This window comes from Rhea pennata, chromosome 1, assembly GCF_028389875.1.
Source record: "Rhea pennata isolate bPtePen1 chromosome 1, bPtePen1.pri, whole genome shotgun sequence".
Classification (NCBI taxonomy): domain Eukaryota; kingdom Metazoa; phylum Chordata; class Aves; order Rheiformes; family Rheidae; genus Rhea; species Rhea pennata.
The window spans coordinates 184,951,816-184,969,942 of NC_084663.1; the positions used below are offsets into that span (position 1 = coordinate 184,951,816).

General features: G+C 45.7%; 2 protein-coding genes across 2 annotated transcripts in view; one reads left to right on the forward strand and one right to left on the reverse strand.

Annotated features, from left to right (window-relative positions):
• COG3 (component of oligomeric golgi complex 3) overlaps window positions 1-3,643 on the forward strand; it is a 37,351-nt gene extending 33,708 nt beyond the window's left edge. The window contains exons 23-24 of the transcript XR_009957302.1: window positions 181-392; window positions 1,713-3,643. The gene's annotated coding sequence lies outside the window, so the exon portion shown is untranslated. The remainder of the gene's footprint in view (window positions 1-180; window positions 393-1,712) is intronic.
• ERICH6B (glutamate rich 6B) overlaps window positions 1,590-18,127 on the reverse strand; it is a 31,608-nt gene continuing 15,070 nt past the window's right edge. The window contains exons 6-13 of the mRNA XM_062581773.1: window positions 13,579-13,673; window positions 12,463-12,617; window positions 10,779-10,843; window positions 9,040-9,185; window positions 6,981-7,069; window positions 6,642-6,794; window positions 3,101-3,329; window positions 1,590-1,901 (exon numbers count right to left, since the gene is read on the reverse strand). Coding sequence (XP_062437757.1) covers window positions 1,755-1,901; window positions 3,101-3,329; window positions 6,642-6,794; window positions 6,981-7,069; window positions 9,040-9,185; window positions 10,779-10,843; window positions 12,463-12,617; window positions 13,579-13,673 — 1,079 coding nt within the window. The 3' untranslated portion in view covers window positions 1,590-1,754. The remainder of the gene's footprint in view (window positions 1,902-3,100; window positions 3,330-6,641; window positions 6,795-6,980; window positions 7,070-9,039; window positions 9,186-10,778; window positions 10,844-12,462; window positions 12,618-13,578; window positions 13,674-18,127) is intronic.

Sequence of the window (18,127 nt, forward strand, 5' to 3'; positions counted from 1 at the left end):
AGTTTTATTAACGGGAATAAACCACAGTTGTAACATAAGGCCATGTTTTAACTAGTTGGCTGTTACTAAGAGCAAACTTGGGAGTTGGTGGCAGAAAACCGTAGTATTACTCAGACCTTTCTTACGTGATAGCTGTTCTGGTTGCTCACAGGCTCACCTATACATATTTCTCATTACTAGATACTGTCCTTCTGGCTCTTGATCTTGAAGGAACAACATCATCCGAGGACTTGTGATTTGTTCCTTGTCCCATCAGTAGGAAGCTTCCTCTGGCTTTGACACTGGCATTTGGATGAACTCCTGCAAGGAAAGACTCTCGCACGTTTTTGTGCAGCAGTAGTGCCAGCAGCGTGGGTTAGAGGTCTCAGAGCCTTCAGATGAGCGGATGGCAAGTAAGATTGCAAGATACCAGGTGTATTTAAATTAGTCCTTTGGCATTGCCCTTTGAGTAGAAAACTGACATTCTATGATTGAAATGAAGGTAATAGCCAATTAAGTGACCTAGCAAAATTAAAAACTCTGTCAGGAAGTAACAAATTGAGACTAAACTGTTAAATTGCAAGCGAGAACACAGCTGAAAGAAAAAGAAATGACATGGTAACGTTAAACAGGCCCAGGTCTGACAGTACCCAGTTACAAAGAAACCCAGTAAATAATGTGATGTAGCAGAAAGAGGGTGTCCTGGGCTGATGCGGGCTGTCAGCTCCAGATTATATTGCTTTCGGCTCTGCGGGCAGCACCTTAGCCGGGCACTGAGGAGTGGAGCATGGCCGGGTGCTGGCTGATCCCACGGAGGGAAGTGCTGTAGTTGTGCAGTTCCTTGTGGTGCTCTCCTCCATGTAAATCCTAGAATTGGCAGCTGATGGTCACATAAAGGCTCTAGCTTGTTACAGGCTTTTTTTCTAGTTTCATTGGGGCTCTGCTGCAGGCTCTCTTCACCTCTTAACAGTGTGAAGAAACCCCTGGGGTAAACTTTAAATAATCAAATTTAAAAAATCAGCCTGTCCCTGTCAATTAGGAAACTAGTGATTTGTGACTCAGCCACCAAGCCATGAGACTGACCATCTGCCAAGAACTGGAGACTTCATACTCAAGAGGCACCTCATTTTTGCTCTCTCTTGGATTAGCTCTGGTCTCTGTACTCATACTGCTGTTTTTCACCTCCCATCAAACCAGCATGTGTGTTTGACTGAAAGGCGAAGCAGATGAATGAGTCAGACTCATAGAATCAGTAAGGTTGGAAGGGACCTCTGGAGATCATCTAGTCCAGCCTCCCTGCTCAGCAGGGTCACCTAGAGCATGATAGACAGGGTTGCATCGAGGTGGGCCTTGAATATCTCCAGAGAAGGAGTAACAAGGACCGCTCCTTGCTGAAGTGTTGGCTTGAACCAGGGACCTTTAGATCTTCAGTCTAATGCTCTCCCAGCAGTGTTAGGTGGTTCTGTAAGTCCAGTTCTTCACCTGTAGGAAGGAGGCCATCTGCTCCAAAGTCCTGTGTGATCACTGTAATCCCACTACAATCCATCAAGTGTTTTCAAGCAGATGGGCTTGGTGTTATAAGGAGTCATTGTACAGGAATATAGGCACTGTGAACTTGAAAAAAGAAGCTTTATTTGCATAGCAATGTGACTGACTGCTACTGTCTTGAAGAAAAAGTTAATCTAAAATGCCAACATAAGTGCTGGCTCCAAAATTCTATGTCTTTATTTCAGCATTTCACACAGATAGTGGAGGACAAAAGACAAGGAGTGAACTCACTGAGGGAGGGGATGCCAAAAGCGATGCAATTTTGTTTGTATTTTCAACAGCAGACTCTTGAGCTGGATCTTTTTGGACTGAAGGAAGAGTTCCTCTTTGCTTTCTGGCCATTTAAGTAAGTGTCTTGTCTCTGGATCTTTCAGCTGCAAGGAGAGCCCATGTAAAGAGAGGAGCATTAATGCTGAAGAGAGGGTGCGAAGACTCTGTTCTGCCATGTTGTGGTAGTCTGAAGTACTTGCTGGACCATTGCTTTTGACCTATTTGTCCTACAGAGTTAAATTTACCATTGTAGTTGGGGTAAATTGCCCGTGTCCTGGGGTGCTCTTTCCTTTTAGGTGCCTGCTGAGCACATGAACCCTGTGGATCACCTTTTTGGGGTCTCTGCGCTTCGTGTACTTTACAGTCTCCTTCAGTGGAAAGGGATTGCCCAGAAGTAATGGAGCAAGGAAAATTCCCTCCTTATCTAGTAGCATTGTGGAGGATGCAGGACCTTTGAGGATGCAAATGCAGGTCCAAATGCTTTATGGTTCCAAGTACTGGTTTTGGGCAGCAGAAGGCATTGTCACTTGTTTGCAGATCTAGTCCCGGATGAGTATTTCCATTAGTAATTAATCTGTGGCCACCTACAGGAGTACTGCTGTGAGGCCAGTTGCAACTACTTTCTGCTGGGACTAGGGAAGACAACTTGAATTCTTCACCCTGAGCCCACAAGCCCCTACCGCATGTGAGCTCCTGGGGATCCCTGTGCCCCGATGATATGTGATCCGCATTTCAGAGCTGGCTCATTGTGTTTGCGTCTAGCAGAGGATGTGGTCGCATGCATTAATAGTTTGGGACCGTAACACTGGCTCTGAGCAGGGCTGAGCTCAGGTGGAAACGGCATTTCCAGCCACAGGGAAGGGTCAGAGGTTGGAAACTCAAATTCAACAAATACCAAAGGAATTCAGCGTTTCTCTCCCTGTACACCCTGTTCGTGTTAAGTGAAATGTGTTTTAGATAAAATCAGGAACTTTGTGTTTGTATTGACATTTAATGTAAATGTTTTGAAAAGAAATAGCGTTTCAAAATGAATTTGTGAGATGTGCTGTTCTTACCCTACAACGACAACATTTCAATCTTATCTAAGTGCTTTCCTGAAAGGGAATTTCATTAAGATTCACACGGGCAGGAAATTTGCTTTTGAATGAAATGGTATTTTTTCCACCTGAAAATTTGTAACCAATCCTATTCAACAGCCACAGCAAACACTGCTTATTGCAGGTGAGACGTTTTCATGCTGCTGCTGTCTGCTCAGTTGGTAAATAGGACCTGGCCAGGCCATGGTAACTCAGTAAAGACTCACCTTGAGCCGGGCGCCCACATTGAAATAGATGTGGTCACTGTGGTTGATAAATGTTAAGCAAATTTGATCCTGAGCCATAATTTTAATGGTGATGTGACTGTTCAGCTTCATGAAGATGGACTGGAAAGGAGGGCTGTGAACATGAGGCCTGAAGTCCCACCAGTTCCAGCGCTTCTGACTCGTCCCTTCCTGGTGAAAGCAGATCCCGGCACACAAATCCAAGGTGACCCTGGGGACAAATGTAGTGCCTTGCACCAAAGCTTGCCACAGGTGTGGCCAGGGTGGCATCCTTCTTGCACTGGCCCCACTATGCAAGGCCACCGAAGAGAACTGAGCCTCCTCAAGCGGGGCTGGAGTGTGGGCCTGGCAGGGTGTCTACATGCTCGCCTGGGAGGCCCATCATGGGGCTCCCATAGGATCAGGGTTATGCTTTTGGGGGCTGACAACCCCAACCTGAGCAAGGAACTGTTCATTTGCTCAGAACTATAGTCTCACAGTTCAATTAAAATGTTTGACGCGTCACGGTTCGTGTCCCTCGTGCTCTTTTGGTTGTGAGGACCCACCACTGCTGTCAGGTGCACTAGTTCAATGAGGGAGTCCCCGGCAGTGGGTTTGCTCTTGAATAAATGGCAGGAGGAGGATTTTGGCCCCATTGCTTTCTTAATAGGCTTTGTCCTATAGTAAAAACAACGATAAGTCCCTACAGGGCAAAGAAAATAATGAAGACAACCATGGGTCAAGTGTGTTTGCGTGTGTTTACTCCTTCCTATTACACTTTTATGTCTTCTGAAAGTTTTCACTGTCAAACAACCAGACACAGTTGCTGCTTAGGCTCTGGCAACCTTTATATTAAAAATAGTTTATGTGTGTGTTTGCATGCATGTGTACACATGGCCGGGTGCAGGAAATGGCCTTGCCAAAGAACAAGGGAGAGAAGCTAAGCATGTGTTGGGGGAAATAGCCCATATCTACAGCACACAAATACAAATCAATACTCCCCATCTAGTGACCACCTGTGTAGGTGGCTCTGGGAGCTGCAATATCATCCAGATGCAGAAGGCAGGGAATTTTTATCATTCCTTGCATGTGTCACTTCGAATTTTTGCTGTTGAAGCGTAAAGAAGTTGATTCTCACCATGCTGCTATTCAGCCCTGACAAGCCCAGCAAAAGCCTGTGAGCAGCTCAGTCTCCCTCCTTCTCCCCCAGCGTTACCTCCTGCTGTAGCTTAGGTGCAATGTCAGGGGAAAAAAATCGCTAAAGTTGCCACTTTGATTGGTGTTGGAGCACAGATTGAAGACATGCCTGGATTGGTCTGCATGCAGGATGAGTGGTCTACCCACAGCTTATTTTGTGTCTTCTTCTAATCAAAATTGTTGGATTCTTTTTATAAATATATAAGAACCATTACTTATTCAGCACTGCCTTTAATTTATAGCTGCTGGGAGACACCGAGGGAGTGCTGTAGCAGTCTGCCCCGTGCAGCCGGCAGCCTTTTCGGTGCTAACGTAGGTCAGCAGCAGCACGAGTCCTGTGCTCGCCCTGACCCTCGTCCTCTGCTCACGCCTCCCATCTTTCCCCAGAATGGGCAGCGGTGATGCACTACTTTTAAGGTAATAGCAGAAGACACGAGGAGAACAGTGAAGGAAATTGCAAGGCTTGATGGAGGAGTAGGAAGCACATGGTCAAGCGGAGCTACGAGTGCTTCGAGGCTGAGCATTTCCATAAATTGGTTTGCGTGATGAAAATGGGACTGTGACCACAGCGCTTAATTCTCACTAGGATTTACCACTCCAGTGTAGTATTTTTCTTCTTGGTGCACAGCTACAGTTGGCAGTCCAAGCGCTGCCAGGAACATGGCCAGGCATGGATGGGCAGCGAGGTGACACCACCCATGCAGACATCAAAAAGGAGAGAGCATCGTTCTCCACATCGGCGCTGCGGAGGTGCAAAGCCAGGGGAGCACCCGCGTATAGCAAATAAAGAAGGAGAATTAAAGGGTGGAAGCTTCCTAACAAGACACGGAGCTGCTGCTGTGATTTCCAAGAAAACGTGGAGGCCTTTCCTGATGAGAGGGCACAAGGAAGAGACCGATGGCAGAAAAAAAAAGCATAGCAAGAGAGGGGGAAAAGGAGAAATACAAAACGTGAGGTTAGGCGGGGATAGGGGTGGTGGTTTCAGTGATATTTTACTGCTGCTACAAATCGCTTTGGCGTAGTGTTATGAAAACCATGCTCTTTGTGATGGATGGAAGACCAGTGTGTCTGCAGGCAAGCAGCAGGGCTGCAGTAGTCTAATGAAAGTGTTATTGCAAAGGCTATTTACAATGATTTGTGACAGCCAGTTAGACATTTAATGCGTCCACTAATTAGTCTCAACACGAGAAGGACTTGTAAAATTGAGTAGCGATTTACTGATTCTCCCAGTTCCTACCTTTCCAAAGGGAAACTTTGGAGAGAAAAGTAGGGGGTCAAAAAATAGAATTTGATGGCTCAAAAAGCAGCAGTTTCTACCGAAAGACATAAATCACCACATATTATCACTTGGACTGCAAAAAATTGGTCACCTAAGTCATTCTTACAGTCAGGTGCAGACACCGGATATGAGAAACAAACCGAAAGCAATGCTGACATCAAGGTAAATGACTCTGGCTGTTGCAATTTCCCCTCACATAGAAATAACAAGCCCATGCTTTTCAGACGTGGCCACCGGGGACTTCCTAAGAAGACAGTAAAGAGGATACACCCTTCTTCCTGTGCTATAACTTGAGTTTTCCTGCTGAGCCACCTCCACTGCTGTGTGGCTAACCTCAGACAAGATCACAGTGGTCTCTGGATGGACATCACCAGCAAGTGGGATGGAGCAGTCCTGGGACACCATCTCACCCTGGCAAGGCCCAGTGGACTCAGGGACTGACACCAGCCAGGCTGGAGAGAGCCACAGAAGAAGTCTAGAAAACATGACCAAGGGGAAAAGGCGGAAAGACTTGGGTTCTTCAGATAAAAGAAAGGAATACAGAATGGATGTGACGACCGTCTCCAGAGATGGGAATAGCTACCTGAAACAGAGGAAGGAGCCCACTCTCTGTACCTGGTGGCCCTTACAAGTGACGATGGTGTAAGGAGAGATCAGGCATCTGAACCCAAGGAGATACTTCTCAAGTGCTTGAGAAACGTGATCCCAAGCAATGCAGTAGGTCAGCGTGCAGAGCCTCCCTGGCAGGTCAGGAAGGAGCTGGTGTCCCCTCCAGCTCTTCCCTTACAATTGTGAAGCATCTGGACAAAGCAGAGCCTGGGTCAAAATCACATGTTATCCCTGCGAGTGTTACTCTCCCTGCGCCCTTGCACCCTGCACTGGGGCCTGCTCTAGTTGCCTTGATGCAGTACTACAAAAATCACCACTCTGGTGGGCTGCAACATAGCCCTAGCTCCTTTTCATGCATTTCACATGGACCCCCCTCCCAAAAAAAATAAAAAAAATGAAGCCCAGTCCCGCTGCCCCACTGGTGCCACTGGTGGGGTGGCTCTCGGGGGTTGCACTTACCAGATGTGGCCGTTGGGGTGGCAGCATGCTGCACGGCCACGGTTTGCGAAGAAGGCTCTAATCCCCATGTACCTGTTGTCCTCGAGGATGAAGTATGTAAACTGGGTTCCCTTGGTGTATGTGATCAGAACAGCTATGTTGCCTGATGGGTAACTGGCAGGAGGTTAAGGAAAGAAGAGCTCGTTTAAAGCCTACCAAAAGCATACTTTGCAAGAAAATATTGTTGGAAGGTATTTGGGGAAAATAATCCAAGCCTGGTCAACCCAAGGGAGGAAACTCATAGTGAAAATCAGAGTATTCTGATTGCCTGCCTGCGTAAGAAAAGTTTTTGTTGGATACTAAACCTGACCCGTTCCATCCGGAAGAAGCAGCAGAAATGTCTGTCCATCAGGGTAGTATCTTGTTAAAGGCTCGACAGAGTGGCAGTGCTGTAGGAACAGAGCAGACATGGTGAGGGTGAGCTGGTGCGTGTGCGCGCACACACATCTTCGCAGGTGGCAAGAGCAGACTGGTCGCACAGGAGGACGTGCTAACCATGGCCATGCAGGTGCAGCCCTTAACCTCTGGGAGAAAACCCAGCGTGGGAGAAGTGGCTGCTTCAATTATTTGCTGGCTTTACCTCCAATTCTGCCACTTCCATCAAAGGTACTAAACTGAGAGAACTGGCAACAAAAACCTTCATGCACCTCATTTTCCACCTAGCCTCATTTTTGGTTTGTTTGTTTGCTTGCTTTTAATTAAAGCCTTTTCAATAACTGAGGAAAACTTATCCCTCAATTCTGTGATTTCACATTTCACATATGAAGCTCAACTCTTCTTATTTTATGTTATTAGCTGCTCTGTGATGATATAGTTTGCCAAGAGCCCTCTTTCCATCAGACGCACAAGTAATTTATCCTGTAACATACTGACAAGCAGCTGCAGGAAAAATGGAAACATTTCTTTACCAAGGGCTTAGCTCCAAGCATTACAAGGGAGCTGGGTTTAGTGCTTTCTGATAGGAATAAGGAGCGTTACTGTCTGCTTCTCCTAGAAGAGCAGATTTGTTTCATTTGAGAGTGGGGAAGCAGAGAGAGTTTATTGTTCCTTTTAACATCATCATTAAAAGCAACAGCTAATTATCATATGCAGAAAGAGGCCTTGCTCAGATTTTCTCTGCTGTGGGAATTAGAAGGACTTGTCCACAGCAGCTCTCCGGTGGAGGCATTTCGAATATGTGAAGTGATTGATTTCAGACATAACTGCGGCACTAATTTAAAACCTGAAGATGTTTATTTTGGCTCTGCAAAATAGATAAAAATTACTTCCTAGCTGTAAGGGACAGAGCGGAACAAAAAAGCAACAAACCAACAATCTTGTTCCAGCTTTCATTTTGCAGACTTTTTATGAAGCCAAAAAGACAGACAGTCCTAGGCAGGAGGATTTGCTACCCCTATATTTCAGGAGGGGAAAGCAGTATAATGCAATTCTATGTCTAAAATAAAAAAGCCAACAAAATCATTGATTGTGCAATAAATCATAGGTAATTTTCTTGTACGTCTGCAGAACCTGCAATGCCCTCTAGTTTGGGAAGTAAGAGGGAGAAAAGAGGAAGAGGAGGGGGAGAGGAGAAGGAAAGAAAGCTCTGGGGCAGTGGAGAGCTGGGGTAGCCCTGCTCTGGTGGTGCCAAATTTGCCCTGTCCTTGAGAGGCTCCATAGTCTGGTTGCGTGACTGCCAGATACTGCAAAACGAAGTGAGAATGGACCAAAAACTGGAGCACTGGCACCAGAGAAGAAATCCTGCATGGAGTCCAGCTCCTAACAGCCTCAGCCCTGCTGACCTCAGTGGTTGATGAACCATGTCATGCTGAAGTATCTTAGGGAAATCCCTTCCTTGAATTCCCCCCAGTGGCTAGTTCCACCCCCCCCCCAGTTCAACAGCCTAGTTGCATCCTCACTAGGTGGTTTCGATGTGGCTGCCTTGTTTGGAGGATAAGGGAGCTCAACGGTATAGAAGTGGGCTTGAGCACAGCAGGGTCTGAGGTCTGGGTTCAAGGAGATGGCTGGTAGGTAGAATTCAGCCTTGATACTGCACAGGATGCTCCTTAAATAAAACCCCAGGGACACCAGACTCAGCTTCTCAGTTCAGGAGTGTATTTGAGCACCTGACAAAGTCCATCTTTTAACAGTCACAAATATACATGTTCCATCGACTTAGTGTGTCCACCAATAGACATTTTAATGTTTTGCTAAATCAGCACCCTCTTGGTCACATATAAGTGACATCTAAATGTGCTTGATTGGACCCCCATGACTCCCACGTGCTATAAGAACATCTGACACGATAGAGCTGTCTGTATAATCCCCTTATACCCCACATGACAAGCAACAAGAAGAGATCCCACAGGCTACCACACACCTTTAAATGCTCTGCAACAAAATCACAGTCCATCTCAAGCAGGTCTTCTGGAGGTGTTGGCATTGGTTGTTGCTTCTCAGAAGGGGGAGTCTGTGGTCTGACGGTGTACTCATTTTCTTCTGAGAGTCTAAATGAAATTTTGCCCCCTGAAACAGTTTTAGGAGACTGGTGTTCAGGACAATGCAACGCAGCTCTGTTTCCCTAAGCTTTGTGTCCTGGATTAGTTGGGATGGGAGAAGGAGGGTATAAGAGTGTGGGATTGTGAGAGCATCTACTTCATTAATGTCACCTGATCAAGGATCAAAGGGGACAATAAGGAAAGGGAGGAGCCACAAACAAAACACTCAGAGGCAGGGACATGACAGACAAGAGGTACCGGAGACAATGACAGAGCCCAAGAGTCGCTGGTAACTAGTTGCTGGGCTATTAAGAAACTGCAGATTTGGCCAACCTGGACTTGTAAAGATGGAAGAAACGATGAACAGGAAGACTCTTAGAGAAGAGGGAGGCCTGTGGGACTATGCAAAATCTTCTAAGGCAGTTTGAGGGAAGAGGATTAGGGAGGAACAAAAGATGGAGTACAAAAAGGGCAAGTCCCACGAAGCAGTGGCCAGTCAGTATGCTTGTGTGACGAAGCCCTGCCCTTGATCACTGCAGTCTAGCCTGTCTTCTTACTAAATCCTTTCTTAACTATCTTTCCACACAATCTTGCTCTCTGTCCCATGTGTGAATGCTGCAAGGATGAGGTGCCAGCAACAGAATAGACCAGAGTGTGTGAATACGGGGCAGTAGCTGGAGTCAGACCTCAAGCAATGGGGCAGGACCATGCGCTTCAGTGCCATGTGCCTAAGCCACCACAGGGGCCAAAGTGTCTGTATTTTCCCCGACTTGATGTGTTTGGGAGCGATTTCCTGGCAAAGTCCAACCAGACAAACCATGAGGAGGAGTCTGTGTCACAGGGAAGGGCCTAGATATGGGCAAGGATGCCAGAGGGACAGAGGGGCTGTGCTCGTGTCTGAAGGGCCCATGTATGGTCTGAGCTCTGGCAATGTTATTTAGGGAGCTCCTTGTATGCGGCTCATACAGGCTGTGTCCATGTCCGTGTCCATGTCCGTGTGTGTGTGTCTGGGGTATGTGCTCAGCCTTGCCGCTAGTTGAACCTGCAAGCAAGAGAACAGTAGCCAGGTCCATCAGTCCCAGACACTGAGTTGGACCTGGGTCTTGGAGCCCACCAGAGGTGATGACTGCTAAGACCTTCCTTAACAGAGGGAGGGATTGAGGAGCTTTTGTGTCTTTTGCCTTATTTGAGGAGAAACCAGCAAAAAGGGAAAATTTAACCTAAATAGGATGAGGTAGGATGGTTTTCCTAAGAGAAATAAGGGATCTTTGCTTAAGACTATGAAGCTAGGCCAGCCCATGGGCAGCTGAGAACTATTTATAGCAAAGGATGGGCTAGATATGAACTAGTAAGTCTCTTCCATAACAAGAAGACAATTCTTGTAAGCCAGGAGACATATGCATGAAGAAGACAGGATTCATAGGCAGGGAATTATGGCCAGACCTGTGTTTTGAGTAATTAGAAAGGTCCCTGGCCACTCCTAATTAGGATTCTCACACCTTTTATTATGCAAAGGGCTGCTTCCCTTTTGCTTCTCCCTTGGATGCCCTGATGCTACCATGCACTTCTGGCTCCAAATCAGACCCAGCTGCTCCAACAATTCACTATCGAAGGTACTTACAGGCGGCGAATTTCAGATATCGCTGAAGTATTTCCCTGTAGTTCTCAAATCCTTCCTGATTTAACCTAAGATCAACAAATCAGAAGTTAAAAATAAGATCAAATTGTTGGCTGATGATGCTACCCACATAATCTAAGAGAAAAGAATATCATGGGATGTTGTATCAGGAGCATTCACCTGAAGCAATGCAGCTGTCTGCATCTGAGTTTGTCACCACAGATAGCTTTTATAGGCAAAGAAGAGAAATGGGAGATTCATCTCATTGCAAGGCTGATGAACCATGCAGAAGAGATGCCTGTTTCTCAGCCCTGGATGCAAGGTTAGTTGCGGGTGACCAATAAAGGCATGGGAATCTGCTTGCAAGAGCCAGATGTTAGTCGAGATGAATCCAAGCCTTCATGACATCTTGCACACACGTCTGATCCACACATGTGGTGGGAAACCCTGCTTTGCGTCAGCTGCATGTCATGTTCTCAAGTCCCTGCTCTCTTCTCTCAGGGTGAAATTCAGCTTGTGTGGAAGATTGGACTGATACACAGTTTTGGTTGTGATAGCATGTACTAATCTAATCCGTAAGAAATCCTTTGTGCTAGGACCTATACGCAGCCAGAAGATAGACCCTTCCCAAAAGGCTCAAATCAAATTCTATCTGGAGGCCTTATATAAGACCTTAGTGCCATTCAGGCCTTGTATTATATATCTCTCTTCACCAGAGGGAAATTTTGGTGCAGGCTGTTACTCCCATAACGATACACTGGCACTTAAAAATCAGACCCCTGAGGACCGGTATAGCGGGAGAAAAGGGAAAACAGCAATGAAAGATGAATACCTCAAGTATGGTAGCCCAGTCTCTGCCTGCCATGTGAACTCATCCCTCCTGAGCCCTGGGAAGTCCATCGGTGCTTGCCATGGTGCAGCTACTGTCCCTCAGCTGTTGCCACATGTGGGTGCTCCCCAGGGCCAACAAGAGGCTAAATGAGAACTTGATCCTAGCTCATGTGCGCTGGGCAGCCTTGGAGGACGTAGGAAAATAATGTTTTTGTCCACCATTGCTGCTGTGCAAAGGGATCAAAGTGTCTTAGGTGGGAACGTGTGCAGGGGCTGTGCGATGGGAGGGAGGCCCAGAACTGAGTCAAATACATTCAAAGTCTCTCGGGAGGGAAAGCTGAGTTGGGGATTTACTTGGAAACACATTTCTCAGACTCAAACTGGGAAAGTGCGTGCTCTGTCCACTCCCTAGGGAGCTTCCTAATGTGTGTGTCAGACTTACAAGGGGAATATCACCGAGATGAAGCAGCTGATGACTTCTGAGCACTCAGTTCTGGCTTCTCATCAAGCCCACCAATGCCTCTTTCAGCAAAGATGAGCTGTATGAGGAACTGCAGGGAAGTATTGCCTTGGCAGCACTGAACCATCCTTGCTGTACATTTAAATCAGGCCACATTCAGTGCTGTTGTCTGCTGAGCATGTCCTCCTCAGAGACCAGTGACAAATTTTTCCTCTCAGTGGTACCACTGTAGGCTCTACATCAGATGGCTCAATTCTTGTCCATGCTCATGACCTGCTGTGGGATGTCACAAGCAAGTTCCCACCTTACTCCCTGAGACTGGAATTAAGAAAGCTGGTAATGAGGGCTTGCCTCTTCCCATCATAAGCTCTCGTTACTCTCCCCCTGATTTCTTACTGTCGCAGCAGTTCTGCTTTGATGTCACATCGCAGCTCTGTTTGGGACCGGTGAGGATGAGGAGCTATGTCAATTTCTTTCTCTATTTCATCTTCACTCATCAACTCTTGGATCACAGTATCAAATATTTCCTTATAGCTCCTGCAACAGAAGAACTACAAAGTACAGCATGTGTAAGGATGTGGTGAGGCTGGTCTGAGGAGACCTTGGGCAGAGCTGAGTCCTTCTGACTTGGCTGTCATTTGAGATGAGCCAGCCAGCCCCTATCTGCCGAGGACTTATGTAGCTGTGGTACAATTACAGGTCTAGAGACCTGCATCCATCTCCAGGAGACCCAAGCTCACATTGTGCTGTTTCACCTCCTCCCTCACTATTCCACCTTCTCCTTCCAACTGTGACTGCGCTTCCCTAGGGCCCTGCTCCCCAGGGAGCTCTTCTGCAGGCAGTCCTCCTACTGGGTGTCTCTGCCCTGGTGGCATTGCCCCTGTGGCCAGCCCCTCTTCTCCTTGCCCTAAACACCCTTCAGCTCCTCTTCAACTATAGCCCTCTTCTCTTTCTGTCTGCCTTTGGCATCTCTGTTCACTTGGTCACTCTCTGTTTTGAGTGTCTGCTAATGCTGAGGTATCTGGAAGGGAGATTCTGAGCTGCTTCCCAGGTCCACAGGGTGCTGTGGGCAGTGTCCCTTCCACCCACAGGGAGGAAAAAATGAATGTTAAGGGAAAAGAGGACCTGGCATCTTTTACAAAGCATGTCCTTGAAATGATCAGGAGAAGAGCACAAGGGTTTCAGAAGCTGCTACATGAACCAGAGAAGCATCCCACTTTCATTATGGATCTTTCCAGATGAAATTTGGCTGTAATCTTATCTTGTGACACTCCTTTCATGCCATCATGAACCTGAAGGAGGAAAGGTGCCCTACTTGTTTCTTTCAGATCTTTTATTTGATCAAAATCTTATCAGCATCAGGACCTCTCTTCTCCCATGATCACTAACCCTCTCTATCGCTACCTGATAGTTAGGTTGCTTTATTCCAGGAATCATGGGCCCATGTTAGTGTATCAGCTTTTCTGTTGCAATACTGCTGAGAAGAGACTGCTCATAGTGTAGGCGACTCACATTTTCATGGGGTTGTTCCTTCAGATCCACCACTGTTGGGACTGGCTTTTCAGGACTGCTACAAAATTTGCACTTTGCAGATTCTTCAGTTAAGACTTTCTCCTCAAAACACAGAAGAAATTCATCATCCACTTTTTAATTGTTTAAAGAAATACATTTGGTGTAAATCTAGATTGTTCTCATAAAAGTAAACAAAAACGCTGCTTTTAGTGTAACCCTAAACCTCCTTTTCAGTAAGTATATGTATGTCAAGAAATTCAAGTTATATTTATCTGTGCTCCCAAACAAATGCAATTTTCATGTTTACTGTTCCTTCCTAAGATCTCAATGGAAAGTATTAATTGATTTTCATGGGAATATGTGAACAACATGTTAATGTGATTCTCTTTTAACATTCTGTGAAACACCCAGACTGTGACAAAAAAAGAACAAAATAAAAACCGAGTTTCAAAATACAGTTCCTGTCTCTTCTTTAAAAATAAACCCATCAGAAACCTACATTGAAAACCAAGATGCACTCATTTTTTTAAGATAATCTTGATACTGAAAAACTTCAGGAAGTAAGAATGTTTGCATTTTGGAAAGAGACAATCTGCATTTTAAAAGCATTTCTGATGGAAACGTTCATGATAAGCTCTGCTCCGTCCTGTCAGTTGCTTGAAAGTGGCTTAAATTTGGTTTAGCTTTGAAGGCTTTTCCCCTCTCCATAGTATTTATAGTAGTTATCTCAATGGCTTTCACTATGAGCAATGAAGCTACCTAAAGACACTCTGTCTTGCCCCGGGGTTGCTTTCTGGGGAGGGTTTCCTCCTCTATCTGCCAGCTGCAGACCCAGGTGGTGGGTTAACTGGCTAACAGCACAAACCCCAGTGCAAGAAAGCAAGCCACCACTGATAAATGGCATCTGTCCACTCTTGCATTGTACTCCGGTTTTATTCGTATGCATGGCAAGTTTGTGCCGGTCCAGCTAAGCAGGCTGCTGCCGTTACTGCTTATACAGAGGATCTGCTTTAATTACAGCCAAGATCTTAAAACAACCATCATTTGCCTTTCCAGTGGTAAGAAGGGATATTATTTATTTCTCATTCCTCCCAAAGACCTCCAGCTGAAAGATGAAGGCAAAGACCTGCCAGCTGGCCACAGATTGAATGAAAAAGGGAGTTTTTAATAACAGCTGAAGGGACTGATCTTTTACGCCATATGGCTACACAAGGGCCATGCAGACATGAACACCAAGCTGGTGTAACTCACCTGTGGTCTGTTGGCACTCAATACACCACTGAATTATTTGAGCCCTAGATCTTACACTTACACTTTTCATCATTGACTGACTTTTCTTCTTTCAGGTTGTGTCATAACTTGAGGGGACTTGTGGATTGTGACACTGATGGGCTGTGACCAAGGAGTGGCTTTTAGTACAGCAGAAGAGCCTTCCTAAGGGGGCTGGTCCAGCCTACAGGTGATTCTAGGGCAGCTGAGATAACCTATTACCCTTTTTATTATGCTTCAAATTTGTCAGTGCAGCCTTCTTCACGGTTTATCATCATTATATTCTTTCTGACGGATGCACCTGCTCTTTAAGCAAAGTAAATCATTATATTAAACTCCTTTCAATCAGTTTTCACACTCACTTTTCTCAGATGCTCATCCCACCCCTCCAGAGAGAAACATTCACTTCAGATATGCATGTTTTTCTGTCTATCAGCCCATAACCCTCTTTCAGTTAAGCTGTAATGAAAATAGCCTGCAAGCTAGAGATGAATCCACAGCTGAAACCCTCCATCATGCTGGAGGAGTTCCCATCACTAAGCTACAGCCTAGCCAAGAGCAGAAGACCTGAGCCAAACTGCTCCCCAGGCCCGGACACATCTCAGTGCATTGGGAGCAGGTCCTGACCATGTGTTGGGGGCCCCAGTACAGAGCTGTGTGGCCCAAAGCTGAGCCTCACCGCTCCGCTGCTTTAATTCCTGGAGTAGACACAAAAATGGACATCAGCCAATGGAAATGGAAACTTTCGCCTTTGTATTTAAAAGGCTGAGTGCATTCTCCACTCAGTAGAGATGGGGTTAATAGCTGGAATATCATGGAGTCTGATCCTAGTTTCCTTCTGAAGCTTTATTTTGCTTTGAGGAGCTGTGAAACGAGCCTGGAGTAGGGAAGAAGTTACATCATGCACCTGCACATTTCCTACCAAGAAAGGAACCAAAGCTCAAGAGACACTGTGTGTGAGTCACTGACACCTGCTCTTTTCTTGTCTTGTCAAATGAATCCTGTTTTTATGATGGTCAAGTTTAAGTCTGTTAAGGGGGAAAAACCTCTGCCTTTTCAGCATTTTTTGCTCCATTATTGGAAAAGAGACATTATCTTTCTCTCTCGTCGGAAACCACTCACAGCTTCAGGACTGTCAAACCACCTCAAGAGAGCAGTTTTCTGGAAGCCGCATGTCTTTTCTGAAAGGCAGCTCACCAGAGAGCTTACAAATCGTACACTGCCTGACTTTTTAAATATAACAAAATGACTAGAGTTGGGGAGGAGAAGGAAAAAGGCTCATCTTAAAATTTCTGACATGCTGAGATCCACTCAGTCAGGTGCACACTCAGTGTGACCTTGCACCTCAGATTTGCACCAGTAACAAGTTTGGTCCTCTGTTTTTCTGTATGTCAGGTAAGGAGAACTGTCCACTGAAGCTCTTTTTGATTTTTCCCCTTGTTTTTTTGCCTCAATGAACTAATTTAGTGTTTGCCTCAGATGCCGAACTCAGTGTCTACTCAGCCTTACTTCTTTTATCTACAAATAACAGCCACAACTTCCCAGCCTTTGTCCCCGAATAAATGTGCCTCAGGCCCGAGCAGGACTCCTCTGCAAAGAGCAGCACCTTTGGCCTCTTTGGGGAACATGGCAGAGGGTGAGATTTCCAAGGATGAGATTTGTAAAAAAACATGTTCAGCTGGGGAAGATTCTCCTCCTTCTTGTTATTTTCTTAAATGTAGTGGGTGCTCATTATAAAAGGGCCAAGCTAATTACTCCCAGGCCCCCGAGACTGTGACGCTCATGGCACCCACCGCCAGGCTCCACCAGCCAGGATCCCTGGGCAGTACTGCGAGGTGATGCTCCCCCATAAAAAACAACAAAAGTACTTGTCACAGAAATTCCTGGTTCCTTTCACTGTCGGGTGGTTTCACTGTTACTCTCCAGCTGGACCTCACCTTGTCTATGTAGAGAGCAGCCAGCGTCTGCTCACACTCGTGCGTGTGTCCCCTGGGTGGCACTTCATCTTCTGACTCTGGCCTTGGGCTTTGTGCAAAGTCAACAGGTTCATCCACGGCTTATAGTGAGGAAAAGTTACCAGTTAATTCCTGTTCATTAAAAGCACTGGCTAATGACCTTGTGTGCAACAGTTTTCTCAGGAAGAGGCTTTGCCATCCATCATTCTCCTCCTGCCTGTCCTCCTTGGGCCCTGTGGTTTCTGTACCCCTATTTGAGCAAGGCTCCAGCTTCAGCAAGGGAAAGGGTCACCTGAGGGTCTCCTGCTGGTCTCTTATAGTTTTGATAGATGGGCAAACATATTTCCCAGCATGCTGCATCACCCCGTCATCTATTTGTGCAATAGGAAGAAGGAGGTGACCTAGCTAGGTATGCTGCTGTCCTTCCCCTGCAGCACCTTGTATTCTCCAATCACCATCCAAAGTGCTTGAATGTTTACATTTCTTCCCTCCACTGGGGCCTTGCACCTCAAATTTCAAAGAGGAAGGTGCTAAATTAGCCTAAAGACTGCCCCATGCTTTCCAAATATTCATAAATAATCTTGAAACAGAAATGGATAGTGAGAGAAGTTTGCTGATGATATTCAGGATAGTCAAGGCAAAGGGTCGACTGTGAAGAGTTGCTGAAAGACCCCACGGCACTGAATAAAAGGGTAATAAAATCACAGATGAAATTTGATGTAGATAAATGTAAAGTGATGCGCATGGGAAAAGACAATCATATCGTTACGTACAAAGTAATGGGCTCTGAGCTGACTATTTCCACCTGGGAGTGAAATCTTGAGGTTATAATAGATAGCTTTATGCAAATGTCAGCTCAACACTCAATAGCAATCAAAAAAGCAAACAGAAAGCTAGGAATTATTAGGAAAGGAATAGAGAGCAAAACAGAGGAAATCATTATGCTGCTTTATAAGTCCATGGGCTCTCATCTCTTGAATACTATTGTGCAGTCCTGATTCACCAATCTCAAATATGATATAGAAAAAATAGAAAAGTTACAGAGAAAGGCAATTGAAGATGATCAAAGGCATAAAAGGGGCTCCATTCAAGGAGTGAATTCATAGATTAAGCCTTCTTATCCTGGAAGAAAAATGACTGAAGGAGAAATATGACTGAGTTTTGTGAAGGGAAGAGTGGTATGACTAGGGAACAGCTGTTTATATTCTTCTGTGTTCTTCAAAATAATAATAATAAAAAAGAATAATCATCAAAGGAAACTATTAAGTGTTCAAAATAGACACGAAAGATTCCTTGCCATAGAGTACAGTGGGTGTTTAAAGTTT